The sequence below is a fragment of the Akanthomyces muscarius genome, chromosome 1 (assembly GCF_028009165.1).
Source record: "Akanthomyces muscarius strain Ve6 chromosome 1, whole genome shotgun sequence".
In the NCBI taxonomy this organism is placed as follows: domain Eukaryota; kingdom Fungi; phylum Ascomycota; class Sordariomycetes; order Hypocreales; family Cordycipitaceae; genus Akanthomyces; species Akanthomyces muscarius.
This window is the reverse complement of record NC_079241.1, coordinates 3,591,733-3,618,544: the sequence shown is the minus strand read 5'-3', so window position 1 is coordinate 3,618,544 and position 26,812 is coordinate 3,591,733. Positions and strand designations below refer to the sequence as shown.

The following is a 26,812-nucleotide window of genomic DNA, read 5'->3' as shown; positions in this document are numbered from 1 at the left end:
CCGACAGCATGGCGAACGAACAGATCTCCCTGCCCTACTTTGTAGGAGTGCTGGTTTTCGCCGGCCTTGTGATTCGCTATCTCTTCTTCTCTGGCACGTCATCTCAACCGACGACACGATCGCCCGAGGCCTTTCTGCGATCGAGAGAGGCGGCCGTCGAGCGGATACAGCAGATGTTTCCGCAGACGGACCGGCGAAGCATCCTCTGGGACCTCCAGCGCAACGGCGGCAACATTCAGAGCACGACGGAGCGGATCCTGTCCGGCCGCATGGAAGCGGTGAGTACCATTCGCGACATTTGGGGTTATGCGCGCGTTCGTTTGCTGACTGGCCACGTTCTATCGGCGCAGCCTCCCGTAACCTTCCAGCCCCCGCCACCGCCTGGCCAGAGTGCCTCGGCTCATGGTGCGCCGCCGACGCGGCAGGCCGACAAGCCTTCGCAGCCCGACCTCATCACGCGATACAATTTAAAGGACAAGCTCGATGCTGAGACGCAGAAGAGCAACGACGCCAAAGGCAAGGGCTGGAGCTCCAATCGCGAGGAGAGACAGGCGTCGCTGCAGCGCCGGCGAGATGAGATGATCCTGGCCGCGCGCAAGAAGATGCAAGCCAAGATGGCGACGGAAACGACGGGACCAGCAGCCCAATAATCGAATCGTTTCCCGATGGCAGTCGACTTGTATAAACTACGTTTATCTTTACTCCTTTCTTCTTTTTTCTTTTGGTCGTACAGCGGGATCATGGACTAGGACAGCAATTATGCAGCATGTTTACTATGTATGGAGGCCGGCACGGCGCGTTCTGACTAATAAGAATGAGCATACCGACAGCGAAACTTCTGGCAAAGTTCGTAAGAACCAACCCTGGATAGCAATCAAATATTTGTGCTTGCAGTTCAGCCTTGTGATAGTAGAGTGCTGGCTAAGCCTTGGCTAGCTGACCATGTGCAACACTTGTTAATTGGGCCGCTGTTCTGGAACTGGACAGCCTGCAGTGCCTTAACACCATAATAATCTCACGTGTGACTTCTGTGTTAAATAAATTGATCTCATGTAATGCTTTCATCAAACACTAGGACTGCTTTTTATTAAAAAAACCCTGAAACTTTGGCCTGCCTCTAGCTGAGTCTAAGAGCTGAGCCGCGCTGCGCCTCACCCAGGCTTGGCCCGGGCTGCGTCACCGCGGGGACAAGCCCCACGCCTGATCTGACAGTGCGTATGTGCATTTCAACAAATACAAGCAAACGCGCACAGTGGCAAGCTTGGAAGCCGTCTTCTATTCTTGCACTGCATTTTCTTACCTCGAGCCTGATACGCTTCCCGCGCACGACCTTCGATTATCCCTGAACGACAGCTGCGCTCGAAGCACCCCGCTCTGTCTTGTTTTGCATATTACCTGGCGCCCCGTTTGCCAACGCGAAACTCTAGCTACGATTCCTACTGTTGTCGAAGACCGAGCTGCCTCGTCTATGAGATTTGTTTCACGAACGAACACATAAGCAAGCAAGCAAACCGAGAATACTGCAGAGAAAGCCTGATGTGGACGTTGCTGCCAGTCAAAGGCCCCTAACGCTTCACCTTTGCTCGGCCGACGCAGGCCAGGCGAACGATGGGCGAGACCCGGGATTACTACGCGGATCTGGAGCTACCTCCAACCGCAGATATAACAGAGATCAAGAAGCAATTTCGCAAACTTGGTGAGAAATAATGTACTCGCCAGTCTGGAGGCGGCACAGCTTTGCTGACCGAACAACAGCCCTGAAATATCACCCTGACCGGAACCCTGGACGGGAACAGGAAGTGAACGCCCAGTTTCAGATCATTCAGTGTGCCCATGAAGTCCTGGGAGACGCGACCGAAAAGGCAAAATACGATGCATCGTACAGTGGCAAAACGAGCCGTTATCCCACAGCGTCTGGTCGCAAAGGCAACCCATGGTCTGAAGCGGCACAAAACTTCCCTCCGCCGCCGCGTCGCAATCCTCCTGGTGGCAAGCCGGCCAATTCAGGTGGTGGAGCTCAAAGATGGTCCTCGAGATTCTCAGCGGGTGTTCCGCCCACGGCAAAGCAATACACCACGGCGGACCCCGAAACCAAGAAGAACGCTGCCAAGGCTTTTGACACTATGCGTAAGTCGCAAGCCAAAAAGCCTCAGGCGAAGCCAGAGCCGCCGCCGCCTCCGCCTCGCACGCAAACAGGAAGAGAGCGTGCCGAAGCGTCATTTGGTACACGAAAAACGAGCCAAGCTAGTCGGCCACCGCCAACCGAGAGCGACCCTTCTTACCGTAAACCGGCGCCGCGTTATTACGAAGTCGGCTCGCAGCCCCGACCTCCCATGCCAGACCCTCTGAGTCAGTTTAGAGACAACGGGGCCCAGTCAGATGCCCGCTATAGCTCGCAGTACACCACGCACGGGGGAGAAAAGATCAACCCGTTCGAGGGAATCCATAGGACCCCAAGTACGAGAGAGACCGCAGAAGATCCTACTAGACGATCGCGGGCCGATGATCTGAACAGTGGCTCAGCGGGCGCTTACGCGAAACCAGCCTTCCAGCAACAGGCTCATCGCAGTGGTAGTACGTGTCCAGCCTACGCCCTGTACCTTAAGCCCCATTCTAACAATTTCTTAGGTGCTGATAGCACTCGCGCCCAGCCAGATTCGGAATCAATGTATGCAAATCCTCCCAGAACATATCAGTCCAAGACATCCACATCGCTTTCATCCCAAAGCAAGCACGCAATGCCGCCATTCTACTTCGGATCGTTGTCAAGTGTATACAATCCCCAGCCCGACAACTTGGCATCTAGTGGATGCCCAGCGAGACCGCCAGAAAGTCCACAATTCGAGAAACAGCTGCAGAATCTTCTTGCTCGCCTGGTTGATGCTCACGACCCCAATCCATTACTTTCATCCAACGACCCTAACATACCGAGACGAGAGTTTGCTGACAAAGATTGCGCTCGCAGCTTCAATATCAAGGTCGACGATGATACCTTTAACAATTCGGACAACAGTCGATCATCTTCACGACCCCGCCCGGCTCATCAAAGCAGCTTTGACAAGACTAATGTAGATGGTATTAATACTAAATTCTCAAAAGAGTTCGCGAAAAATCTCTGGAATTTTACTGCGGGATCCCCAACATCTGACAAGCCCGGCGCTCAGCAATATTACCCAGAGTCGCCGAACTCGAAGCAGAGCAACGCCCCCTATAGTGATGCGGCTGGCGCAGCAGAACCATCAGCTCATGAGACAGGCTTCAACCCAGGTGGCTGGAGCGATAAATTTGGCCCGCAGACCTTCGTTCCCCAGCAAGCGCCCGCTGGAGCACCATCTCCGACAAGGACATCGCGTACGAATTCGAGAAAAACTAAGCCTGCCAAGTCAAATGCGAACAACCCTATCGTTATCGATGATAGCGATGATGATGTCTTATATGCATGGCCTGGGCGCAAGACGCAGGGCGAAGGTCAGTCGACAGACAGTCCCCAAGAGATGGATATAGATACTCCTCCAGCGGTTCCGCCTCGACCACCAGCGTCTGCCCGTGGCATTTACGTTGAGCCAACTCGACCTGAGTGGCGATCAGATGATGCCCAGCCGGCAGCAGAGAACTCTGCGCCGGCAAGCCATCTTGGAACTCCTTCAGCGGCCCATGTGGGAGGCTCCGAGGACAGCGCAGAGTTCATAGCGAGCTTTGACGACCTGAAGAATGTGCCACCGTTTGCGCAGCAAAAGGCCGGCCTGAAATCGTTTGCTGACCTCAAGGACAACCTTCCTTTCGATTCCAAGGCCTCTGACGAAGTTCCACTGCAAATTCCCAAAGTTCAACCTCTTGTATTCCCCACGCCGCCTATCGCACCTCGTCCGCCTCCGACTGTCGCCATTGAGAGTGTGACACCTAGCGACAGTTCGTGGAATAAATATCTTGACGACTTTGGAATGTACCTACAAGAATGGGAGCTATTCAACACGCAGGTTGTCGACCACTTTGCGACCAGAAATGCGCACATTAGGCGCGACCGCGAGTCTAAGGGCTACGCTTTCCTGGGTTCGCGCTCGGAGAATGAGATTCAAGAGTACATTAGCTGTGTTCAGCAGGACAATGATGTGCGCAGGCGGTGGAACGCTGCCTGTGAAGACCATGAAGAACGGTTTAGAGAGTTTATGACGTTCCGAAGCAGGATGAAGAAGAAGAATGGACAATAAAAAGAGCCAATGGACCGAGCATCATCGCTTTTTTTTCTGCAACAAGATGGGGACATATGCACGCGGCGAGCATTTTTTTATTGCGATTTCTTACAGCTGTTTTGAAGCCAAAATTGGGATTTACAAAGATGGATTGTGTGCAAGGCGAGACCAGCGGTAAAGATGTGGCAACAGCGTTGAGAGTTTTGGGCATTGTGAAGAAGGCAACTTTCAGAGCCGGCAACAATTTAGACTAGCGTCTTGGAATTAAATTATGGTTGACCTCTTATATGGGACGTTCTAAAATGAAAGGACCATATTGCAGTGATGTGCATTGCCTTGATGTGTTTGCTTGAAGGGCTGGTGCCTGCACTCAGAAGCCGAATCGCTGTTCACCTTGCTTTCACTGTGGCTTTACGAACAGACCCCCTCCCTATACAAAAACATCAGACCGATCGCTTCCTCGCGCCAGTCTTTTTCGGCTCACTCGTACGGAACCTTCTTCTACATCACTCTCTTCGCTCTCACCTGATCAAGTCTTCAATCGATTTTCCAACGGGGACAAAGACAACATCCCGATTCCTGCCCTCAACTTTGCAAATACGCCATCCGCTTCACAGTACAACACCTGCTCTCCCAAACCTCCCACCAGAGTCTACCATTTACACAACTCTCACCATGTCTTCTGGGCCGGGTGCCGTTTCGATCGCCAATAAGGGCAAGGCTAGCGTCTGGACCGAAGAAGCCAAGGTATGCCCAAGTGGCCTGCGGAACTCTTGTTTGGATTCATCGCTAAGAAACCCTTCCGTATTGCAGTATGAGCTCTTGCTACGCATCGTTCATCATCTCAAGAAGGATCGATCGATCAATTGGGCTTCCATCAAAATGGAGAACCGCAACACAAAGTCCCTTACCAACCAGTGGACCAGAATAGGCAAGGACATCGCCGCTCTGGAGGGTCTTGATGTTGAAACCGATGGTGCCACCTCTACTCCCAAAAGAGGCTCTGGTAAGTTTTTCTGTTGTGTTGATTGCCGTCGAGCTGCTTTGGGGAAGCTGACAAGACAAACCAAAAGCCACGAAGCGCAAGGACGCACCGAAGAACGAGGATGACGACGAGACTCCCGAAACTCCTGTCAGGAAGCGAGGTACGTTGCAATAGTAACGGAGTGCATCAAAATTTTCTTCTTCTTTTTTTTCTTTTGGCAAAATTTCTAATAGTTGTGTCTAGGTCGATCTGCGGCCGTGAAGAAGGAGAGGGGTAGTGTCAAGAAAGAAGAAGAAGACGAGAAGATTGACGAAAACTGATCAGAGGCTGCAGAAGTATGCGAATACGCAGTGGAAACGCCATAAGAAGGGGTTGATTTAGCTAGGGTATGAGAAATCGCTGGGGAAGGGAATCTTGGTTTGCTGTATAAGACACGGGGATGGCGGCCGCTGATGGTAACTTGCCGCGAAAAAGATTAGTGCGTGAGTCCCGGGGGAGCAAGCCAAATAAACTACTATCATCTCATATTCACGGTAGAATGGGGCAGTCCATTGGTTCCTCCTCTCGTCTTACACTACCCCCGATAACTTGCGTTTCCTGAGCAGCGGTGCACGCCCCCCACCTTGCCACGTCCTCAACTCACTTCACTTTGACTGACCACGTTCTTGCGCCTCCCCCCAGCCTTTTATTTTTCTCTTGTTTGCTTTCCTTTCTGCAGACTTGAATCTCTACTTAAACTCAAGGCAAAAGGCCCAGCCAGATTTCTGCGTCTACCACCTCTCCTCCCCCATTCTACTTCCACACTATACACTCATCCTTCCTTGACCAACGTCAATAACACGACCCAACCCTGACATCTTTCCAAACTAAACCAAAATGACCAAGACATCATCAGAAGCAAAGCCATCGGCTTGGACCGACGAAGCCAAGGTATGCTCGCAAACCCCCGCGCAAGCTAAGTCGCATCATTCTGGCACATGCGCCTCTAACCATATGCCCTTCTCTCTCGCAGTTTCAATTCCTTCTTCGAGTCGTCGCCCAGCTCCAGCGCAGCGGACAGAGTATCAAGTGGGATGAGATTGACATGCCAGGCCGCACCCCCAAGTCTCTCCAGCACATGTGGGCCAAGATCAAGACCCAGGTTGCTGAGCTGGAGAAGGCCTCTGGCCAGCAGCCCACCACGCCCACCAAAGGCAGCGGTACGTTTTACACCACCAAGAGCGATGTTACCACGGACTGTTCTTTTGTTTTTATTTGTGATTTGTACTACAAGGGTCTGGCCGAGCATGCTGACGATCGTATTCTAGGCAAAGGTGCTGGCAGCAAACGCAAGGCAGAGGCTACCTTGACGCCCGAGGCTACGCCTCAAAAGAAGCGAACTGGTGAGTGCACCTTTGTCTGAGCAGACGCAACGACGTAAGCTAATAATGCGTGAGTTGAAGCACTTGCCGAAAGCTCGGCCGTCTCGGCCGTCAAGAAGGAGGAGTCCAACGAGGACGACTGAGTGTCGCTGGGTACAAGAAGAACGAGCTGCGAGCTTGACAGCGATACAGATATTGGGGCAAGGGAAAAGAAGAGAGAGAAATATGGCAAATGATACATGGATTGCTTAATGCTCCGTTGAATATCAGGACCACTGGGCCGCGACGCCGAAATGGTTATAGGACGGAGTGCTCGTCTGTTTACAGGGTGATGAGGGAGGGCGCGACATCGGATCTGTTTCTTATTCTATCCATACGGCAAAGGGGGAACCGCAAGACTGGGTTTATGGCGACGGGAATAATACAACAAATTTGAAATTCTGCGTACATCGAAACTTTAAAACACACGCCAACCACTGTCGAGCTCGGTTGCTAGCACTGTGTCGTTTCCGGTACCTATGGCGAGCGTCGTCCTCACATGCATGTCGATAGCTCGCTCAAGAGCTCCCCCTTAGACCGAGCAAGTTCGTACAATCCCGCCATGAGTTGCATCATCGACGGAACTGCTGCATACGAAGCACACATCTCGCTAATCCATCACGTGGACCAGGATGCCATGCAGCGAGGAGTGACATCGGGTGGATGTGGCGCCGAGGCTTGCAGCCACTAGCACGGTGAAGAGGTTCCGGTGCTTGTATGCAGAACGGTTTGCTTATTTTAGCGGCGTCGTTTTTTTGTTTTGTTTTTGGGCATTGCTGAGACAAAGGAGAATCTGGCCGGGGTGTCACAGAAAGCGGAAATACTGAAGGGGGGAACAGGCATGCGGCTGTCCTGTTTATCTCATCCACCTTGTTGGTCTCGGAAGGTGGGTGGTTACACTATTACATTACTTGGGTACACACACTGAGAGTCTTTTGGCATGGGCACACCCATCGATGAGAGATATGCGTCGAGCTTGCGATATGCAGGTGTGCATGTGCATGGGTTAGTTTGTAGAGGCGCATCGCGGGAGGGCCAGGCTAAGGAGCATGGTGGTGGTGTGAGGGGGCAAGAAGACGGGAGAGACCGCCGATGAGAGACGAGGCCAATGATGTGCGACGCGACACGAAAGGGTACCTGAGGCGACGGCGCGGACGCTGCAAATGCGCTGTAGTTGAGTGGCTTGAGCAGGTGCCTGCCTGGTGGAGCCGCCTCTTACAGGAGACTTGCAGGCTGAACAAGGTGGCTCTCATATAAAGCTGCCTTTCCTTTCTCCAGCCCCCCCCTCTCTATTTTATTTTACTTGCATCCCTGATTCTGACTACGCAATGATAGGTTTCTCATAAATATACGCTTTTTCCCAGGTACCACGTAGTACAGGTAGCCAGCCCATTTGCCCATTTCACTAACAAGGTATTGGTACAAGGCGCTGGCCCGCCCCGAAAAATCCAACGCTAGCGCGGGCAAGACCTGGCTGGTGTGGACTGGTGATCCACCCTCCAGCGTCCAAAGTTGCATCGTTTTTTATCCCCAGACTCAACCAGGCCACATCACATGGGCTCTCGCTGCCATCCACAATCTTTTTCGTCTCTTCATCCAACTGTGCCAACCTCGCATCCGCTGTCTCATCCCTCTGCCTGCTCTCGACTGCCCTTGGCCCTTTTGCGCCGCCAACGAACGACACTGCGGCGAGCGAAGCTCCAATACCTGCCCAGGCACCTGTTTCCCTCGTGCTTTGCCCGACGCCCGCAGCAGCTTGCCACGACCAAACAACGCGTCGCAAATAGCTGAGACTTTCTCAGAAGCAAGCACGAAGGCTTTCACACATTTCCTTTCGCTCTGTAGCCAGAGCCAGCAACCCTTTCCAAGATGAACGGCCACGCTGCGGCAGGGGCCAAGAGAAAATCCTCCGGGTCCCCAGATCTCGCGCCCGCTGCAAAGAGAGTCCCCAACGGCGATTATTCCGAAGACGACAACACACCGGACGGCGATGTAGTGCACTATGACGACGAGTCTGACCTCATCGATGAAGCCGACATGTATATTGGCACGCCCGCCAGCTTGGGCGAGTGGCAGGACACGATCCAAAAGGTTGTCCGCAACGTTGTCGCTATCCGCTTCTGTCAGACCTGCTCCTTTGACACGGATCCCGCCTTGACCAGTGAGGCCACGGGCTTTGTCGTCGACTCCGAGAGAGGGTAAGAATTGTTGCTCTGTTGGTTGCGCTGCTCCTCTTCTGAGCCCTGCCCCCTTGTTAACCCACAACACGCTGACCGTTAGTACGCAGATACATCATGACCAACCGCCACGTCGTTGGCGCAGGGCCTTTCTGGGGTCACTGCGTCTTTGATAATCACGAAGAGGTCGACTGCTACCCCGTATACCGCGATCCAGTGCACGACTTCGGTATTCTACGCTACGATCCCAAAGCAATCAAGTACATGCACGTGGATGGCCTGGACCTAACCCCCGATCAAGCAAAAGGTAGGCAAGGTGCCTGATTACTTTTAGCGAATGTGCAGCTAATTCGGGTCAATAGTGGGTGTCGAGATTCGCGTCGTGGGTAACGATGCAGGTGAAAAGCTCAGTATTCTGTCTGGAGTCATCAGTCGTCTGGACCGTAATGCACCCGAGTACGGAGAAGGATACAGCGATTTCAACACATGCTACTACCAGGCCAACGCGGCAGCCAGTGGTGGCTCGTCTGGCAGTCCTGTCGTCTGCAAAGATGGCACTGCTGTCGCGCTCCAGGCTGGTGGCAGATCCGACGGAGCCTCGACCGATTACTTCCTGCCGCTCGACCGGCCACTGCGCGCGCTACAGTGCATCCAGCAGGGAAAGCCCGTCACACGAGGAGATATTCAGTGCCAATTCTTACTCAAACCTTTTGATGAATGTCGCCGTCTTGGGCTCACCCCTCACTGGGAGGCTGCCATTCGTAAAGAGTTCCCCGACGAGACCAACATGCTAGTGGCCGAGATTGTGCTTCCTGATGGTCCTTCCCACACAAAGGTCGAAGAAGGAGATGTTCTCATCAAGGCCAACGGCCAGCTAATCACCCAATTCCTCCGGCTCGACGACATTCTCGACTCCAGCGTGGGCAAGCCTATCAAGCTTCAGCTGCAAAGGGGCGGCCAGGATATCGAAGTGGAAATCGAGGTCGGCGACCTCCACAAGATTACCCCGGATCGCTTCGTCTCGGTCGCCGGCGCCAGCTTCCACGACATCTCCTACCAACAGGCTCGACTCTACGCGGTTGCTGTCAAGGGAGTCTACGTTTGCGAATCCGCCGGGTCTTTCCGCTTTGACAACACCGACAACGGTTGGATCATCCAGTCTGTCGACAACAAAAAGGTCCCGGATCTCAACACCTTTATCGAAGTCATGAAGAGAATCCCCGACAAGGCGCGGGTTGTCGTCAAGTACAAGCACCTTCGCGACCTCCACACTCTCAACACAACCGTCATCTACGTGGATCGTCATTGGTCTGCCAAGATGAAGCTGGCTGTCCGAAACGACGTTACAGGTGTATGGGATTTCACTGACCTCGGTGACCCTCTGCCCCCCGTGGCACCGGTCCGACGCTCGGCCTCCTTCATCGAGCTGGATCACATGCCCGACCCCAGCATCGCGAAGCTTATCCGCAGCTTTGTCCATATCAACTGCACCATGCCAGTGAAACTTGATGGCTTCCCCAAGAACCGCAGGTGGGGCATGGGTCTCATTATTGATGCTGAAAAGGGCCTTGTCCTCATTTCCAGAGCCGTTGTGCCGTATGATTTGTGCGACATCACCATCACAATCGCCGATTCCATCATTGTTGAGGGCAAGGTTGTCTTCCTCCACCCCCTGCAAAATTACACCATTGTCAAGTACGACCCCTCCCTTGTGGACGCGCCCGTTGTAAGCGCTCGCCTCAGCAGTGTGCCCTTGACACAGGGTGCCAAGACCTACTTTTTGGGATACAACAGAATTGGCCGCGTCGTACACGGCTCCACCACGGTGACTGAAATTACTGCCGTCGCTATTCCGGCCAACTCTGCTGCTCCGCGTTACCGCGCCATCAATGTCGATGCCATTACCATTGACAGCAACCTGGGCTCCTCTTGCAACAGTGGTGTCCTTGTTGCCCCTGATGGAACTGTCCAGGCTCTCTGGCTGTCGTACCTTGGCGAGAGATCCTCGTGCAGCCAACGCGATGAAGAGTATTATCTTGGTTTGGGCACCCCCACTCTTCTGCCAGTGATTTCAACCATCCAGAGCGGCGAGACGCCGCAACTGCGCCTCTTGTCTGTTGAGTTCCGCTCCATCCAGATGTCCCAGGCCGCCGTCATGGGTGTCTCTGACGAATGGATCAAGAAGGTCACACAAGCCAACCGCTCGCATCATCAGCTATTCATGGTTAGCAAGCGCACCTTTGAGCGTGGCACGCAACCAGTGTCTCTCCTTGAGGGCGACATCATCCTCACCTTGAACGGTAAGATTTGCACGACCATCACGGACTTCGACATCATGTATTCCAATACCGCGCTCGATGCTGTGATTGTTCGCGAGAATGAAGAGGTTCACCTGCAGCTTCCAACTGTTCCTGCGGAAGACATGGAGACCGATCATGCCGTTTCATTCTGCGGTGCCATATTGCATCGCCCTCACCAGGCCGTGCGCCAACAGATCAGCAAACTGCACAGCGAGGTCTATGTCTCCAGCCGCATTCGCGGGTCTCCTGCGTATCAGTATGGTGTGGCCCCTACCAACTTCATCACCCACGTCAATGGTGAACCGACTCCGGACCTGGAGGCTTTCATTGCGGCGACTCGCAAGATTCCAGACAACACATGTAAGCTGAGTCCCTTTATGCGGATTCATATGATATGCTGACAAAATCCAGACTTCCGTCTCAAGGCCGTCACTTTCGACTGCGTGCCGTGGGTCATTACCATGAAGAAGAATGACCACTACTTCCCAACGATGGAGTGGATCAAGGACAACTCAGAGCCCTGCGGCTGGCGCCGCGTAACATACGAAGGCACCGAAGTTATGAACGGAGAGGCAACAGATGGAGTGCCTCTGCCGGTCGAAGATGCTGAGATGGAATAGACCAAGACTCGATGTTTCGAGACTGTATAGTGCTTGTTTTACGCCGCTTTTTCTAGAACGATTTGACTTTTTGTGCATTTGAGGGAGCAAGAAAAGCAAGAATGACTTCTACTTGCTTCTTTTTGCGTTTAGCATTGGACTACGGCGTTATGGCTATGAAGGATCTCAGGGAGTTTTCTGGAGCTGTCTCTGCGGCTGTAACATTTTGGAATATGTTACAGGCGCGCATGGACATGATACCGTCGATAGTTGGCACCTGACTTATTTGTCGAATTAATTCTACTATAGCTTGGGATAGAGTGGACTATATAAAGAGAGTATGTCTGCTTCTTATTCTTTTGTAATGTCGCATTTCTTTTTTCGAGAATGAATCTATATTCGGCTGCCTGGAGCTGAGACTAGGAGGTGGCTGGATCTCGGCGACGCTTCGCTATTGTCACTCGGTGGTGGGGTAGCTTGCCCCGCAGACAGCCCGAGTTGCATCACTGAACAACCAACCTCTGACATTGTCACTGCAAAGCTGCTGCCTATTCCTCTATTGTGATATTCTGGACATCTTTCTTGACTCACGGTCAATCCGTTCCCTCCCAGCGCAATATTTCCAGATAATACCCATCTTGGTGTTGAAATATGGCGCCCGGAGCCACCTGGCTGGTATGTGCCATTTCCACAGCCCTCAGACAAATAACGCCTTGATCGTGTCCCGAATGATTAACGGAAATTTCTCCTCAACAGACAAAAGTCAAGGTCCAGCTGAAGCTGGCCATTGCGCGCCTGCGCATGGTGCAGCAGCGCGATGAGCAGCTGGGCAAGACGCAGCGACGCGCAATGGCGCAACTCCTCGAGTCCGGAAAAGTCGACTCCGCCACGATCCGCGTCGAGAACATTATCCGCTCCGATATTATTAGCGAGCTGCACGAAATGCTGGAACTATATTGCGAATTGCTGCTAGCGCGCTCTGGCCTTATGGAAGGTGTGCCGGTCGACCCCGGTCTTGAAGAGGCAATCCAGAGCATCATCTACGCAGCGCCCAAGACAGAGATCAAAGAGCTTGCAACAGTTAGACAGCTGCTCGCAGAAAAGTACGGCAAGGAATTTGTGCTGGCAGCGACAGAGAATGCCGAGGGCAAGGTCAATGAAAAGGTGGTCAAGAAGCTGAGCGTGGAGCCGCCGCGCAAAGAGCTGGTGCAGGGCTACCTGGAAGAGATTGCGAGGGCGTACGGCGTCGACTGGCCGAAGCGAGAGAAGCCATCGCCACCACCAGAGTACCAGGATGACGACGAAAACTCCTCGGGCGGGCAGGCACAAAAGGTACTCGAGGTACCCATAGAGGCAGAGCAAAAATCGTTGTCCACGGGTGACGGGAAAGTCGCAGCGCCAGCGAGACCAAAGCCAGCAGATCTAGATGATGCTACAAGTCCGCTCCTCGTGACACCGCCCCGACCGACGACAGATAATGTACACCCCAAGGTGACAATGGGGTCGGTAGAGCTGAAGCCTAGTGCGAGGAGAGGCAGCGCTACGAAGAAGGGCGAGCCAGAGGGCTCCGTCCCGGACGTTTCTGACCTGGAGGCGAGATTTGCGGCACTCAAGAAACGGTGACGAGCCGCTAAATGTACAAGACTGTTACGAGACCCGTTTTCAAACTACGTAGAACAGCTACCTGTGTAGCACGAAGCATTTCATCGAAAATACCAAGTGAACATTTCATGCATGCGTGAGGGGGAAGTCGCACGTGGGCTCGGTCCATGCTGGATGCAAACGCTCGCTTCAGACTGCTCAAAGTTGGCAGCTGGCGGCTGGTCGCTGAGAGGAAAGAGGACTGGTGAATGCAAACAAGGAAACCTTCCTACCCTATAAACCATGCCCTGCTTTGTTTCGCTTCCTCACAACATTGTCAACAAGTTCTCATCCACAGTTATCCGCCAATTCGACCACGATTCGCTCTCCTGGTCCCTTGGTCCCTTACAAGCCCAAGATGGATCGTATCAACACTCTACTCCTCAATGCTCGCGAACGGCTTGGCTGTAGTGGCTTGCGCAATCTGGGCGATTTATCACAGATGAGGCAGGAGACGCTCGAAAAACGCTTTGTGGGTGCTCAGCACCGACTCACGGTACGCAACACTCTCTCCATCTACACAGCATGGCTTTGGGAGAAGGTGTTTGCAATGGCCCCCAAGGACTTGCACCACGTCATGGAAAAATGGTGCATGTATCTTTGGGGCATTGGATGCACACGCGAGATGGCTCGTGTTGCATGGACGCAGGCCCAAACCATGTTTGGGCCCATACCGATAACCCGAAGCTCGCCCCAGGGTACGCTTCACATGAAGATTGAATCTTCCATTACAAATCAGTTTCCCACCATCCCAAATATCAAGAGGAAGCTTGCTGTCTTGGAGGAAAGCGCCGGATCTAATAAGCAAGCAATCGCACGGACAGACCATCAACATGCGCCGTCACCATCCGCAAAGAGGCACAAGGCAGGCCATGTTGGCTCAGGCATGTATGAATCTCCTTTCCGTCAGCCGGTGCCTGAATTTCCTTCACCTGTGCCTTTTGGACGGCGAGACTATCTTTTCCTGTCTCCTCCCACCAAAATCGCGAACTCGCATTCTTTCGAACACGCGGCACGCCGCACCCAAGAAGAGAAGAGCGAACCACCCTGGAGACGAGTCAACTTCAAATTCGACTTTGGACGTAAGTGAAGAAAACTCGTTTAGCCACATTCCTTGACACTACCTAAACACGCGGACAGAGGATCCTCCACCGCGGTCGTTTGGTGGTTCGCACTGGAGTCCTCGTCACGATGCGACCCTGAACCGCGACCGGCAAATTGAGAACCGGCCACCCGCAGCTATTCACAGGCGTCCAGCAGCGATCAAAGTGGAGGACAGATCACCAACGCCTCCGCCGCGGGTGGTATCGGTTGGAGACGCTCCAGCGCCACCGCCGCCACAAATGCAGAAGCAGATGCAAAAGCAGAGCTGGCAGATCAACAACCTGCAGAACCAGCTCATCAAGCATGCCAAGACTTCAGCGCCGCACGGAAAAGCGACTGTGGCGTCAAAGATGCCAGAGAATTCAAAAAAGGAGGTATTTGGCGCAAAGATTGGACAATCTTCCACCGCCAAGGTTGGTAGCATCTTCTCGCAAACTAGGAGGCAACCAAACAACAGCTGTGGCTACTGGCGAGAGGGCGAAGGCGGCCGTCTATCCCCCTAGGAAGAGGTAAGCCGAGAAACGTACGCGCTAGATGATTGCTAACTCAATCTTAGGATGACGATGTCGTCGAGATCCAGAAGCAACCAACGGCTGTGGTGGCGCAGGCGAAACAGAACAAAGCACCACTCCCAGTGCAGCCTGCTGTCCTGAGCCAGACTGTTGTTGCAGTGAACAATCAGTCACCGAGCCACTTTGAAATGCCCGAGGGGGTCCTGAAACCAGCTAACAAGGAAAGAAAGCCAGCGAATCAGTCATGTATCCCAAGCGCGTTGGCAGTACCAGCACAGCACAATACCGAGCCTCACGCACAATTCCACGCCCATTACCATGCGCCGATCCACCAGCCGCACTATTCGCAGCATTATGAGCAGCACTTCGCGCAACATCATGCCTTGACCTTTAATAGTTCTGGACCTCGCGTGGCGCCTTACCCAAGGATGCATAACAATCCTTTGCCCCGACAGCCGATGGCTGTAGCGCAGCAAGGCGCTGAGAAACCCCTAGTTGGATATAAGCCAAGTGTCACACGCCTGTTTAAAAGAAGACCGAATATCTGGGTTCGTCAAGCGCGTCGCGACGTCGCCCTGGACACGTGGGGCGACTTTTCTGAGCCCAACCGACCGCAGGAATATTGGGCATGGGAAGAGTATGATCCATTCAACCCGTTTGTTTAGGATATGGACGGAAGAATGCAACGCCAGGCCCCTGGAGCCTGAAGGCAGTTTATGCATGAATATGAGATTTTGGCAGGATGCCGCCGTGTCATGGCGTAATTGCTTGTGTATGCTTGAAAAATACTTGGTTCACATTTGTTAGCTAGTTTAAATAAATCAAGTAGTATAGTGAAACAGAAATGGGTATGCGCTTTCGATAGCGGATGTCCCAAAATATGACTCCCAAACACCGAAACTCCGAGATATGCCAGCAGAGTATATACTGTAAGGACATGATGTATCCAACGAAGAAGGCTCTGCTACTTATTCGCGTTTTGTTCTTTTGGAGATGTCGTCTCCGGCCACCTCTCGAGGTTTCTTACAGCCCTGGCTATTTATTCCAGCTTGTCCAAGTGCTCGAGTCTGGTCAAAACGGCCTGCTTGCTCGTCTCCTCAATCTCGCCGGCGAGAAAGACCTCGTCGAGGATGGCGTAGACCTTGTAAAAGTTGAAGACGAGATCGAGCTCGGAGACGTTGCCAAAGAAGGCGTCGAGGACCTCGACGAAGAAGTGGATGGCCTCGAGGTAGGCGAGCTCATTGTCATTTGTGTCGACGCAGACGCAAAAGAAGAGGCCGGCGTAGCGGCGGTAGACGATTTTGTGGTTGCGAAACTCGACAAAGTTGGACTGGTACTTTTGGTCGCGCGGCGCGACGAGGCGGTGGACCTCGCCCTTGAGCTTGATCTTTTCCTCGTCGCTAAAGGGGGCGTACCATTTGGCGAGACGGGTCTTGCCTCTGTTTTGAAAGAAGTCAGTACGTGTTAGAAAAGGACAGGATCTTCAAGCTTGGCTCAGGGGGGACGGGGATGGTATAAGACGTACTGCCGGTTCTGGATGAGGATGTAGGAGAGCATCGTGACGGACGGCGGGTGCCTGTCGGAGAGCTTGGTAAAGGGGGAGGCGGCGTGCAGCCCACGCGAATTGGCGCCTGCGCCCGGTCGTCGATTGGGAGGAGAAGTGGCGCGCTGGTGTGATTGAGATGTAAAGGGGTCGGTGGTCAGTCCGAGGGATGGCCTGCGACAGAGGCGATGCGGCTCGTGTGATGGATTGAAGATTTGGAGGGGTTGCCCGGCCGGCCGGGCGCTGGATGCGATTTGGGGTCTGTCGTTTTTGGTGGGGTCGCGCCGTGCCGTTGTGCTGGGTACAGAGGTAACGCTGGACAAGGCCGTTGAGGGCGACGCCACAGCATTGGCAAAAGAAAAAAGGGCAAAGCTTAACTATTGGCGCAAAATCTGGTGAGGAAATAGTTCGAGGAAGAGCAGAAGACAGCTCTTACCAAAGACCAAGTAATGAAGTTGGACATAACCTACGACACTGCAGAATGCAAACGGCGCGTGGCCGCAGCTGGCAGATCTTGTACGACATGGACAAAGGGTATAAGGTGACACGGCCGTTGTATTCCCAACCGCCAACCGTCAACCCTGCGTCCCCATTCCTCCAACATCCAACAACACGTTCTCTTCATTGCCTGATATTTTCGCTTGAATTCCATCTTTCAGCAACTTCAAAATGTATACATTCCGTTTAAAGCGACATCCTCCACCGGCGGCAGCCTCCGCTCCTCGAAGACGGGGTGTTGGGGTCCGGCATTGGGGCCGCTAGCAGCGGGTAACATCAAGATTCCAGCAGCCCCATGACCTCATACCAACTTCTGCATCTTGGCAACAAACTTCCTACGGCCATTTCTCTGTGCAAAACCCAGCCAGGACTTGCTAGATTACTTGAGCGCCTTCCAATGGAGTTTAAATGGCCAGCATAGCAGCTGTCTCTCGCGCTTCCTAGGCCCGCCCGTCCACGAAGACCAACCAAAGAAAAATGGTGGCCGTCGCCACGCCCTGCCCATCATGGCCTCCAGCAACCCCCTCGGGATCGCCATCCGCGTCCTCTGGGGCGACGTCCAGACGAACCAGCCCTGGCAGCGCATCCTCAAGTACTCGATTGCCTGCGTCGCGGCCCTGATCCTCGCCATCCTGCCGCGCTTCAACGGCCGCGAGAACTTTCTCATCCCTATGGTCGTCGTCTTTGGTCACCCGGGCCAGCGCATGGGCCTCATGATTGAGTCGCTGCTCATGATCCTCCTCGGCGCCCTCCTCGGCGTCGTCTGGTCGCTGCTCGGCCTGTACCTGGCCAGCCTCGTGTTTGACGGCGACCGCTCCGCCGCGTATGCCATTCGCGGTGTCTTTTTGCTCGTGGCGGCTCTCCTGCACGGCTTCATCCGGTCGCACAGCCCGCGGCTGTTCAACTTTGTCCTGTTCATGCTGGTCGCCGTCATAATTACGGTGCAGGCGCCCACCAGCGAAACAGTGGCGCTTTTCTCAAACATCTATGTGCCCGTCTGCACCGGAGCGGCCGTGTCTCTGCTTGGCAATCTCGCCCTGTTTCCCGAATTGTCCAGTAGTTATCTCGGAGACTCGGCCATTACTACGATATCAGAAGCGATGGAGGCCCTGTCTCGCTCTACATACTGGTTTGTGACGCCGGGAGGAGACTGCGAGGAGGTCAGACAACAGCGTGCCCGCCTATACAGTAGCACTTCGCGCAAGAGTCGGGCATCGGCTGCGTCGCTCCCATTCTTGAAACGGCTGGTGGCAACTCGGCGATGGCGCGCATTCGCTTCTCAATTTCCGAACCCATTCAAGTCGTCTATGGTAGCAGGTCAGTCCAAGGTACCACTTGAGCTCACCTCGCTTGCTAGCTTGACGGAGAGCAAGACCAGGATCCGCTCCAAACTGCGCGCTTGTCGTGCGGCGCAAGATGAAGTCAATTTTGAGATATCCTTGTCGAAGCTACCTCCTGATCTGATGAGACCCATAACCACAAACTCAATGACCAACCTCATCCAAGGCATCATCACTGTGATCGGCGCCTGTGAGAACAAGTTTGTTTTGCTTGGCGCAAGTAACACGCACACAGCGCCAGCCAGGTTACAGACTACGAATACTTTGCCCAATACCTCACAATCGTTCCGCAACACCCCGAAGTCTGGCAAGGTCCGGAAGCGAAAGGGCAAGCGAAGTCAGCATGCGGAAGACGTCAAACCTATCAAAGAGATTGAAGGCGGTAGTGTAGAGCTGGTCGAACATGTTTTGCTTTGCATTAGAGATCCGGTTATGGACCTCCACCAATCCATCAAGGAAGCAGTTGACGTCCTCATAGATTGCTTGGCATACTGTCTAGAGGTGGCCAAACTGCCGTCTGGCGAGGTAGCTTCCGAGTCAATATCGCTGAGCGACCTGGATGCCAAGATGGATCGGTTTGCAGATGCCATGGTGGCATTTGATGCCCAATCCGCTGAAGCGCTGAAGGCCGCCGCCACAGAGACTGATGGCCAAGCCCTCGATTTTATGCCACGCATGGAGACGTTTCTCATATCATCTTTCATCCTGGCTCTTCGACAATCCGCTGCCCAAATCATGCTCATGCTGCGCCATTCGCGCACTCTTGTCGAGCTCAGACAGCAGCGCAACAGCAGATCGCGCCTATGGCTGCCGAAATTTGCCAGCTTGGGTCAATGGCTGTCGAGCAGTGGCACTGAGCCCAGTGTTGTGGCTGCCGCTGAGAATGGCGTTGATGTGGTCCGAAACGACAGCGATGCGCCGACGGAGCTCAATTCCGCAGCGGCGCAGAATGCAACGACTGAAAATATGCATCGCTCAAGATCTGGCGACGAGGAGCTCGCCAGTCCCTTATCTAACAATATGAATCATAACGAGAGCCGGCACCACACGAGGGACTCAAAGTCTGCATCCTCGCGGTTTGAACGACTGCGGCATACTGCAGCGGATGTGCTTGAATGGGCGCAGAATTCGGAAGATCTTGTCTACTCGGCCAAGCTTTCTATTGCCCTCTTCCTCGTTACTTGGCCTGCCCTTGTTCCGTCTTGGAACCAGTGGTATGCCGAGGTGCGTGGTATATGGGCACCGCTGCAGCTCATCCTGGTTTTTGAGCTCGCCATCGGGACGTCGCTCATCGTCTTCTTCATACGGCTCCTAGGCGTGGTCTTTGGTGGTGTCATTGGCTATCTCTCGTACGAGATAGCGCGTGGAAACAGAGCCGGCGTTGTAGCTGTCGTGCTTTTTGGTATCGTGCCGTCCATCTATATTCAGGTGGCTACCAAGTACGTCAAGGCGGGTATGATCTCCATCATTTCCATGGCTGTCGTTGCATTGTGTGAGTTGATGCTCTGCGATTCCATGAAATAACCCCCACTAATAAACTGCTGTAGCCGCCGTCAACACCGCTGCACCTGGCTACGAGGTTTTCTATAAACGTTTAGTAGCATTCATCATAGGAGGCGTCGTGGCCGTCCTCATCGAGATTTTCATCTATCCTGTGCGAGCCAGAGATCGTCTCGTAGATTCACTTGCCGCCGCTGTTCTCCATGTGCAGAATATGCAGGCCGTCATCGCCGTCGGCATTGACCACCCAGATCGTCCCAACTTTCGCTCGCGCAAGCTTTATACCCGCTTCAAGCGAGCCCGCGACAAGGCGCAAAGCTGTCTAACTGCTGCAGAGACCTACCTACCTTCCTGCCTGACCGAACCGCGCCTGAAAGGAAGCTTCAAGCCCCTGGCCCCCATTTACAGCGAGATCATCTATGTGCTGCACCAGATCACGGACCGCATGAACAGCGTGGTCCAGCTGCGCCGCGAGTACGGTTCGTCCATTCTGGAGGATCTGAACCCTCGCGTATATGCCTATCGGCGCAACGTCATGGGGAGCTGCAACCTGATTCTCTTTTCCGTCCACGAGGCGCTCACCACCTGGCTGCCCTTGCCGCAGTTTCTCCCCTCGGCGCGCCTCGCGCAGCTGCGCCTCATCAACCGCGTCCGAGAGGTGCTCGACGCGGAGAGCGCCAAGGGCTCGACGTCGGCGCTACGCCGGTACGCTGGCGGCCGCCTGGAGCTCGACGAGTCGACGGCCAGCATCATCACAAAGCGCAAGTTCCTGTCGTGGAACGCGAGCACCTCGGGCCAGATGGAGATTATCGAGTACCTCGAGGAGCTGACGGACCTGGTCAAGCTGCTCGTCGGCGTGAATGCGTTTCGGCGCGGTATGCTCGAGACGCCGAATTACAGACTCTACATGCAGCGCAGGGACGGCGGCATTGAGGAAACGACACCCGGGGAGGACTATATGTCTGCAGAAGCTGGACGCCGTGCGCCAAATCATAAGCTGCAGGTAGATGCGACGACGGAAGACGACGAGGACGGCGGCGGCTATCCAGATGTCAGCGTCGAGGCCATGGTCGGCGGCACGAGGCGGTCGAGAGCCGCGACGGTCACGGAGCGACCAGACAATCGGCTGCTGGAGCGCGCGGCGCAGCACTTGCAGGGCGCCAAGGACCTGGAGAGCGGCGCGGGAGGAGCCAGCGAGGCGGCCGTTGTCGATGACGACGACGCCGAGGTGGAGGACATTCCCGTTAGCTTGCAGCGCGTCGGCACGCGCATGCGAGAGAACAACGCTGCCGTGCGCAGCAGAGCGTTTACTATCAGCAGCGAGAAACGGCCGTAAATTGGCGTATACATGTACATGATCACTTATGGCCTGCACGGCATGTCTAGTGGCGTATACAGAAATCAACGCTGTACATTTATCTCGTCGCTATCAAAATTCCCGTCAAACCGTGATAAAACTAAACCGTTTTTCCCTGGTAGAACGCCATGCCCATTTCCCCTAAGCGCCGTACAGAAAAGAAGAAAACCAACCGACAAACCGGTCCTCCTAATACAAGAGAGCGCGTAATGCTAACACACAAAGACGAACATGGCCATGCCTCCGGTGACAAGCTACTAAAAGATGTTGAGGGCCGTGTGCTGGGCGAGGCGCGTACCGTTGAGCATGGCCCTCGTCTTCTTGGGCCGCTGCTGGAACCTGCGAAACGCCTCCTGCACGTGCCGCGGCTCAATCGGCGTGCGGCCCTCGCTCGGGGGATCAAAGAGGCCGTGCTGGTGCTTGCGCTTCTTGGTGCCCTGCTGGTGGTGGTTGTCGCCGCTGCCGCTCTGCGCGCGCGCCATGTCCTCCTGCTCCTTGGCCTTGAGGGCCATTTCCGTCAGCGTCTGGACCATCTCAAACGTCAGGAAGCCGAGAATGTCGACAATGTCGTCCGAGGGCTTGCTGTCGGTGACGATGCCGAAGCCGGCCCACTCGCGGAAGCGCTTGCCCTTGCGCCAGGTAAACGACGCCTGGCGGTACTCGGACCACGTCACGTACTCCTCGCGCGTCATGACCTTGGTGCGCTCGTCGGCCTTGCGCAGGCGCTGCAGGGTGATGTGGTTCATCTCCTCTTCCTCCTCGTCCTCCTCGTCGTCGCGCTCGGGCACCTCGACGTTGAAAAAGGACGCCGGCTCCCACGGCAGGCCGACCTTGGCCTTTTTGTTCTTCTTGGCGGCTTCGTCGACGGGGCCGGCGACGTTGCTGGGGTCGTCGCCCGCGGCGAGGTCGGCGTCGGCGCCCTTATCGTCCGAGTCCTTGATGTTCTTGCGCACGTCCTTCCAGGAGAGAAAAGTGCGCAGGCGCGAGACCTTGGCCTGGTCGTGGCGGATCTGGAAGATGAGGTCGTTTGTGTGTATGGATTTGGAGCCGCGGCGGGAGGCGAGCTCTGTGCAGTTTCGCAGCTTTGTGGCGGATTGTTAGTAGGAAAGCCGGCACAGGCGTGGGGTTGAAAAGGGCGTACCAGCTCAATGACTTGCTGTCGCACAATGTCTTCAATGATACTTGTAGTTTCGACGGAAGGCTCGCCAGTCTCGCCAGAGACGTACATCATCTGTCCAAACGTGTCAAGGAGCATTCTTCTAAACGATTCGGGCGCGGGTGTGAAGTCGGGGTAGGCAACGGAGGAGGCCATCTCTTCCGCAGTAAAGGCAGCGAAACTGGCCTTGATCATGTTGAGATGAAGGAATCGAGGAACAAGACTTCGTGAAAATGCGAAACAATGCCGTTTCATATGAAATTAAGCAAACAGGCAGAAGATGCGGTCGGTTGCGCGTCGCGTGACGCCCAAGGCAGCCTCGCAGCTGGCAGACGGTTTGCGCCAGCTGGCAGACCAACTTCTCGTTCCCCGCATCCCGACGACCTCCCCTGCGTTGCCCGTTTGCAATGACACACCGCGCTTCGATTGGATCCAACCGAAAGGACCGGCTCGGCTTACCTGACTGATTTCCTGGCGGTACTTGTACATCTTGTCCCTGGCGTCGGCCATGATGGGCGGACTCGTCTGGCGCAGACTGCGACAAGATTCAAGACGGGGATAAATGTATAGCGGTGTCCTGGGTGGCAGGAAGCGATTCGAAATAAAGTAATGATGGGCCGGCCCGGGATAATGATGTCGTTGGGTTTCAAAGGAATGTCGGGGCTTTCGAAAATGCCCGGTGCGCGGGATGGCCTAGGTTCGGCCTCGGATGTAGATTGTCGTAGGAAATGAGGTCGGATGCGCGCGGTGCGATCTGCGGATCCTAGCCGGAGAGAGCGTCGAATGTCGGGGACCGAGCGATGCGCAAGAGTATCGCGCTGGCTTCGCGGGGATGGCGGGCTGGCTCCGTGCTGGACTGGAGGCGGTGTTGTCGGTAGTGGACTGAGGATGCGAAGTGTCAATGTCAATGTCGTTGTCGAGGCCGCCATCGCAGCGCAGTGGCCCCACGTGATCTCATGGTGCATAAGACGATGACATTATGACTGTAGCTGAAAGCTTAAAGCATTGATTTTTCATCCTTCATACTTGTAAAAGACATTATCTAGTTGGTCTGCATTCCATTGTCTTATTTTAAAAATTCTCTTTGCCTTGCGATGCAGCTGCAGTTTCAGCGCCGAAGTGCCATGGATATGTAGGTGCTAGCGGCCATTCATGTACTTGGCTGCAGCAGAGTTCCGAGCCCTTGGCCTTTCACTCCCCACGCAACAATATAATGCCCAGCAAGTAGTTTCCATTCTTCCACTTCATCTAAGCCTTCCAGCTGGTCCACGCGCTCCTTTTCCGATGCGTCGATCCACGACTCCCAAATGGCCTCGACAGACTTGCATTCTGCAGCGCCAAAACCTGCATCATGCAGCCGCTGTATTTGATCCTTGGCATTTCTGTAGCGATCCATGCCCGGCATATGAACATTGCGCGCTGCAAGGTTGGACACCATGGTATTGCCAAAGGCGTCGTCGAGATGCACAGGCTCGTAGATGATGGTGGCAGCGTTGGCGATCCTCGACGTAAAGTAGCGCAAGACTCTCTCTGCCTCTTCGGTTTTGAGGTAGCACAAGCAGCACTCTGATAGTACCAACGTCGGAATATCTGTCCGAAGGCCGTCTAGAGGGTCTGTGATGCTGCCGTCGAGCTCCCGTAGATCCATGCCGTGACAGTAGTACTCGCTACTATCGTGTATAGGTTGTGCTGCCCATGTCCGCGGACTTTTCGTCGACGGGTTGGTTAATAAGCGTGAGAGCTGTGGGTTTCCTTGTACAATTTGAAGCTTTTTGCGGCTCGTCACGTCAAAGTCGATTTCGTGATATGTGAGCTCGGGACACCCGGCTTTCGCAAAGAGGCGAAAAGGACGAGTGTCTGTGCCGGCCCCTAGAGAAATGATCTGTCGCTCTGATGATCTGGCTGCGTCTCCTGCCGCGGGTGACAGAAACGACTCAATGAGCCCGTCCAGCGCCGAAGTCCGGGTATAGGTGCCTGGGCCGTTGTTAGCTGTGCCTTCTCAACCCAAGGCCACACACATTGAGCTTCAGACGTGCCTCGATTAATGATGGGAAACCGTCTCTGCGGGGGGCCATCCATCCGCGAAACAAAAAATGCCGCATAAGGATCCTCTAGGTAGCCGGCGTCAACGGCACTGAGCCGCGACACAGCGGCGTCCGTGTCTGTGCCTTGAATCGTCGAGTCGTGATAGGCGCCAGTAGTGCCTGGACCGCCGCCTCGACGTGAGCGAAGGGCGCCGCCTCGTCCTCCGCGACCGCCTCGCAACGAGAGAAGGTTCGGTATTGAGGGCGCAGACATCTCGACCTTGTATGCAAGATTCGAAAGGAAATTAGCCTACGGCGCTGTACGGCTTTGGACAAACACACTGTTTATACGTGGAGTGATGTGTGCTACAAGGTTGTCGCGCAGCTTCAGGGCGAGCCCGAGCTCTCGCCAGCACAGCTTCAGTGAGGTCTCCACTATCACGGTACAGCCCTTTGCACGCATACAGTGCCCTTGACTACCGATGAATGGTTGTGTTCTTTCTTTGAAACAAAAATATTGCCGGGGTGAGCTTCTGGCTTACTATTAAATGGTGAGTTACCGAGCAGCTAGATATCCTTGCCTCCATCGCCTTCATCACCTTCATCGCCCTTATCGCCCTCATCGCCCTCAACGCCCTCATCGCCCTCAACGCCCTCATCGCCCAAGGCGCTTTCATTGTGTTCGACGTCTCATCCGTCGTCACTACATGGCCACGTATCCCGGCCCTCTCCAGTCATGGACCGGAGGATCGGACATACGGTCAGATTCCACAATCAATACCTCTTGAAGCGTTTCCCACGCTCACAGCTGACGTGGGGGAATCGAGAGGGTAAGACAGACCACCGCACCGCAATGGACAAAACAAGACGCACTTGACACTTTGCCTAGCAATAGATTTTGCTGTAGTGGTCACAGTTTTACTGGAATGCAAGTTTTTCATGTGAGTGAATTGAAAGAAACGCACTGTACTTGTGTAGTAAATTCCAACCACTTTCTTGGGAAGAGTACACTCAGGGACATGTAATGGCGGTCTTGCACCCGTGAGCTAACTTCTGGCTGTTTGGCCAAAACGCCGCCGCATTTGTGTTCAGTGAAACGGTTGCATCTATTCTCTTCTCACGAACCTTGATAGCCATGAGAGATGCGCCCATCTGTCGCCGGGTGCCTTTTTACTAAAACGTTCATCAACCTGCTTAAATCTGCAATACTGTACTGCATCGGACAGTGACATGCACTGTGTTAACGACACAACTTTCGTAGTGTATATACGCTAAATTGCCTGTGCTTATATCCTTTCGGTCAGTTTTGTGACTGTTGGCAGCTTCTTGCTGCCCTTGTCATGTTGTCCCGCCATTCGTGCACTCGTTTTATCCAGTCTCCCACCAGAGCCTCAAACACACCCGTCTCATCAACGGGCAGGGCGTGCGTCGCACGATCCAACACCGCATATGTTGATCGTGGGTACAGCTCCAAAAGACGCAAACTATCTCGGTAGCCAACGCTGTCATCGTGCCGCCCGCACAGAATCAGTGTGGGCGCCAGAAACTTGGCGCTGGGGTCATCCAGCGACCAGGATAGCTGGTAGCGCTCGGGATCATCTCGGATGAAGCTCAACACTTTACTGTCAGAGGCCGCCTCCGCCGGATGATATACGTTGAGAATCTTGTTCTTCAAAGCGCTTATGTAGGCAGACGTCTGAATGACGAGGTCTCCGAGGAGGCTCCTGTCGCTGTCCGAGACGGTCGACATGAGCTGCGCGTCTTCCACCAGCGGCGTGATGGGATCAAGATCTCGTCTGCTGTCCTTGGGCTCAATGAGAGGTACACGCAAAAGTAGCCCATCGACTTGATCGGCGTACTTTTGGGCGACGGCGCGTGCGAGGTAGCCACCGCATGATGAGCCCACGACTAGAAATCGCGACTTGGCGAGGCGGACGTCGATGAATTGCACGATATGATCGAATATGCCGTCGAGATGCTGGACATTATTTCCTGGCGTACTGCCCATGCCGGGGAGATCTACGTAAATTCGACGCAGTCCGGCCAGCTTGGCAAAGACGGGCTCAAAGTCGGCCTGGTCGGCTCGGCCTGACAGCTCCCATCCATGTATGATTAAGATGGGGAGGCCGTCGCCGAATTCTTGCGAAGAGAGAACGGCTTCCATGGTTTTGTCTTTCGACGTGTAAAAGTGAACTTTTTAGGAGACAGAGAGAAAAGTGATATGGTTTCAGGGCTGAGGTTAAGCTGTTGCTGGCGGGTTGGTAATCACACAGAGTCGGCAGCCGCGCCCTTCGGCGAGTTAGTGTACAGTGGCGCACCCCACACAGACACTAACAGCTGCGCAACGTTGTTATTGCCTCTCCAATCCCAATTATGAAATACCAAGTACTGAGGACAAAAATACACGATTAGTATTAAAAGCGGGTTTTTATAACTCTTTTTTCTTCATCTAGCATGGGACTAGGAGCTCGTTACGATTTCGCAGC

At 54.2% G+C, this 26,812-nt stretch overlaps 14 protein-coding genes across 15 annotated transcripts; 10 read left to right on the top strand and 4 right to left on the bottom strand.

The window, feature by feature from the left end:
- Nucleotides 1-8: 8 nt before the first annotated feature.
- On the top strand, nucleotides 9-650 carry LMH87_006208 (uncharacterized protein; the record flags this gene model as incomplete). The annotated part of the gene is made up of 2 exons (XM_056204058.1): nucleotides 9-278; nucleotides 351-650. The coding sequence occupies 2 exons, from the start codon at nucleotides 9-11 to the stop codon at nucleotides 648-650; spliced, it is 570 nt and encodes a 189-aa protein (XP_056059452.1).
- Nucleotides 651-1,608: 958 nt separating this feature from the next.
- On the top strand, nucleotides 1,609-4,208 carry LMH87_006207 (uncharacterized protein; the record flags this gene model as incomplete). Its single annotated transcript, XM_056204057.1, has 4 exons — nucleotides 1,609-1,696; nucleotides 1,756-2,574; nucleotides 2,629-2,668; nucleotides 2,966-4,208. The coding sequence occupies 4 exons, from the start codon at nucleotides 1,609-1,611 to the stop codon at nucleotides 4,206-4,208; spliced, it is 2,190 nt and encodes a 729-aa protein (XP_056059451.1).
- A 306-nt stretch (nucleotides 4,209-4,514) lies between these two features.
- LMH87_006206 (uncharacterized protein) lies at nucleotides 4,515-5,540 on the top strand (the record flags this gene model as incomplete). The annotated part of the gene is made up of 5 exons (XM_056204056.1): nucleotides 4,515-4,937; nucleotides 5,004-5,196; nucleotides 5,264-5,335; nucleotides 5,419-5,448; nucleotides 5,509-5,540. The coding sequence occupies 5 exons, from the start codon at nucleotides 4,515-4,517 to the stop codon at nucleotides 5,538-5,540; spliced, it is 750 nt and encodes a 249-aa protein (XP_056059450.1).
- A 511-nt stretch (nucleotides 5,541-6,051) lies between these two features.
- LMH87_006205 (uncharacterized protein) lies at nucleotides 6,052-6,679 on the top strand (the record flags this gene model as incomplete). Its single annotated transcript, XM_056204055.1, has 4 exons — nucleotides 6,052-6,105; nucleotides 6,188-6,374; nucleotides 6,483-6,557; nucleotides 6,618-6,679. The coding sequence occupies 4 exons, from the start codon at nucleotides 6,052-6,054 to the stop codon at nucleotides 6,677-6,679; spliced, it is 378 nt and encodes a 125-aa protein (XP_056059449.1).
- Nucleotides 6,680-8,444: 1,765 nt separating this feature from the next.
- Nucleotides 8,445-11,672, top strand: LMH87_006204 (uncharacterized protein; the record flags this gene model as incomplete). The annotated part of the gene is made up of 4 exons (XM_056204054.1): nucleotides 8,445-8,773; nucleotides 8,863-9,059; nucleotides 9,115-11,412; nucleotides 11,464-11,672. 4 exons carry the CDS (start codon nucleotides 8,445-8,447, stop codon nucleotides 11,670-11,672), a joined length of 3,033 nt encoding a protein of 1,010 aa, XP_056059448.1.
- A 630-nt stretch (nucleotides 11,673-12,302) lies between these two features.
- LMH87_006203 (uncharacterized protein) lies at nucleotides 12,303-13,274 on the top strand (the record flags this gene model as incomplete). Its single annotated transcript, XM_056204053.1, has 2 exons — nucleotides 12,303-12,326; nucleotides 12,408-13,274. 2 exons carry the CDS (start codon nucleotides 12,303-12,305, stop codon nucleotides 13,272-13,274), a joined length of 891 nt encoding a protein of 296 aa, XP_056059447.1.
- Nucleotides 13,275-13,650: 376 nt separating this feature from the next.
- Nucleotides 13,651-14,957, top strand: LMH87_006202 (uncharacterized protein; the record flags this gene model as incomplete). Of its 2 annotated transcripts, XM_056204051.1 has the most annotated exons (4): nucleotides 13,651-14,374; nucleotides 14,433-14,770; nucleotides 14,836-14,905; nucleotides 14,953-14,957. In XM_056204051.1, the coding sequence occupies 4 exons, from the start codon at nucleotides 13,651-13,653 to the stop codon at nucleotides 14,955-14,957; spliced, it is 1,137 nt and encodes a 378-aa protein (XP_056059446.1). The 2 variants fall into 2 exon arrangements, with proteins under 2 accessions (XP_056059446.1, XP_056059445.1); XM_056204052.1 differs by lacking the exon at nucleotides 13,651-14,374 and having other exon boundaries at nucleotides 14,636-14,770.
- Nucleotides 14,958-15,096: 139 nt separating this feature from the next.
- LMH87_006201 (uncharacterized protein) lies at nucleotides 15,097-15,573 on the top strand (the record flags this gene model as incomplete). The annotated part of the gene is made up of 1 exon (XM_056204048.1): nucleotides 15,097-15,573. One exon carries the CDS (start codon nucleotides 15,097-15,099, stop codon nucleotides 15,571-15,573), a length of 477 nt encoding a protein of 158 aa, XP_056059444.1.
- A 374-nt stretch (nucleotides 15,574-15,947) lies between these two features.
- On the bottom strand, nucleotides 15,948-16,465 carry LMH87_006200 (uncharacterized protein; the record flags this gene model as incomplete). Its single annotated transcript, XM_056204047.1, has 2 exons — nucleotides 15,948-16,347; nucleotides 16,434-16,465. The coding sequence occupies 2 exons, from the start codon at nucleotides 16,463-16,465 to the stop codon at nucleotides 15,948-15,950; spliced, it is 432 nt and encodes a 143-aa protein (XP_056059443.1).
- Nucleotides 16,466-17,455: 990 nt separating this feature from the next.
- LMH87_006199 (uncharacterized protein) lies at nucleotides 17,456-21,125 on the top strand (the record flags this gene model as incomplete). The annotated part of the gene is made up of 2 exons (XM_056204046.1): nucleotides 17,456-19,781; nucleotides 19,837-21,125. The coding sequence occupies 2 exons, from the start codon at nucleotides 17,456-17,458 to the stop codon at nucleotides 21,123-21,125; spliced, it is 3,615 nt and encodes a 1,204-aa protein (XP_056059442.1).
- Nucleotides 21,126-21,403: 278 nt separating this feature from the next.
- LMH87_006198 (uncharacterized protein) lies at nucleotides 21,404-22,812 on the bottom strand (the record flags this gene model as incomplete). Its single annotated transcript, XM_056204045.1, has 3 exons — nucleotides 21,404-22,228; nucleotides 22,288-22,377; nucleotides 22,762-22,812. 3 exons carry the CDS (start codon nucleotides 22,810-22,812, stop codon nucleotides 21,404-21,406), a joined length of 966 nt encoding a protein of 321 aa, XP_056059441.1.
- A 640-nt stretch (nucleotides 22,813-23,452) lies between these two features.
- On the bottom strand, nucleotides 23,453-24,600 carry LMH87_006197 (uncharacterized protein; the record flags this gene model as incomplete). The annotated part of the gene is made up of 2 exons (XM_056204044.1): nucleotides 23,453-24,276; nucleotides 24,339-24,600. 2 exons carry the CDS (start codon nucleotides 24,598-24,600, stop codon nucleotides 23,453-23,455), a joined length of 1,086 nt encoding a protein of 361 aa, XP_056059440.1.
- Nucleotides 24,601-25,033: 433 nt separating this feature from the next.
- Nucleotides 25,034-25,376, top strand: LMH87_006196 (uncharacterized protein; the record flags this gene model as incomplete). Its single annotated transcript, XM_056204043.1, has 3 exons — nucleotides 25,034-25,086; nucleotides 25,166-25,267; nucleotides 25,331-25,376. 3 exons carry the CDS (start codon nucleotides 25,034-25,036, stop codon nucleotides 25,374-25,376), a joined length of 201 nt encoding a protein of 66 aa, XP_056059439.1.
- A 250-nt stretch (nucleotides 25,377-25,626) lies between these two features.
- LMH87_006195 (uncharacterized protein) lies at nucleotides 25,627-26,490 on the bottom strand (the record flags this gene model as incomplete). The annotated part of the gene is made up of 1 exon (XM_056204042.1): nucleotides 25,627-26,490. One exon carries the CDS (start codon nucleotides 26,488-26,490, stop codon nucleotides 25,627-25,629), a length of 864 nt encoding a protein of 287 aa, XP_056059438.1.
- Nucleotides 26,491-26,812: the final 322 nt, after the last annotated feature.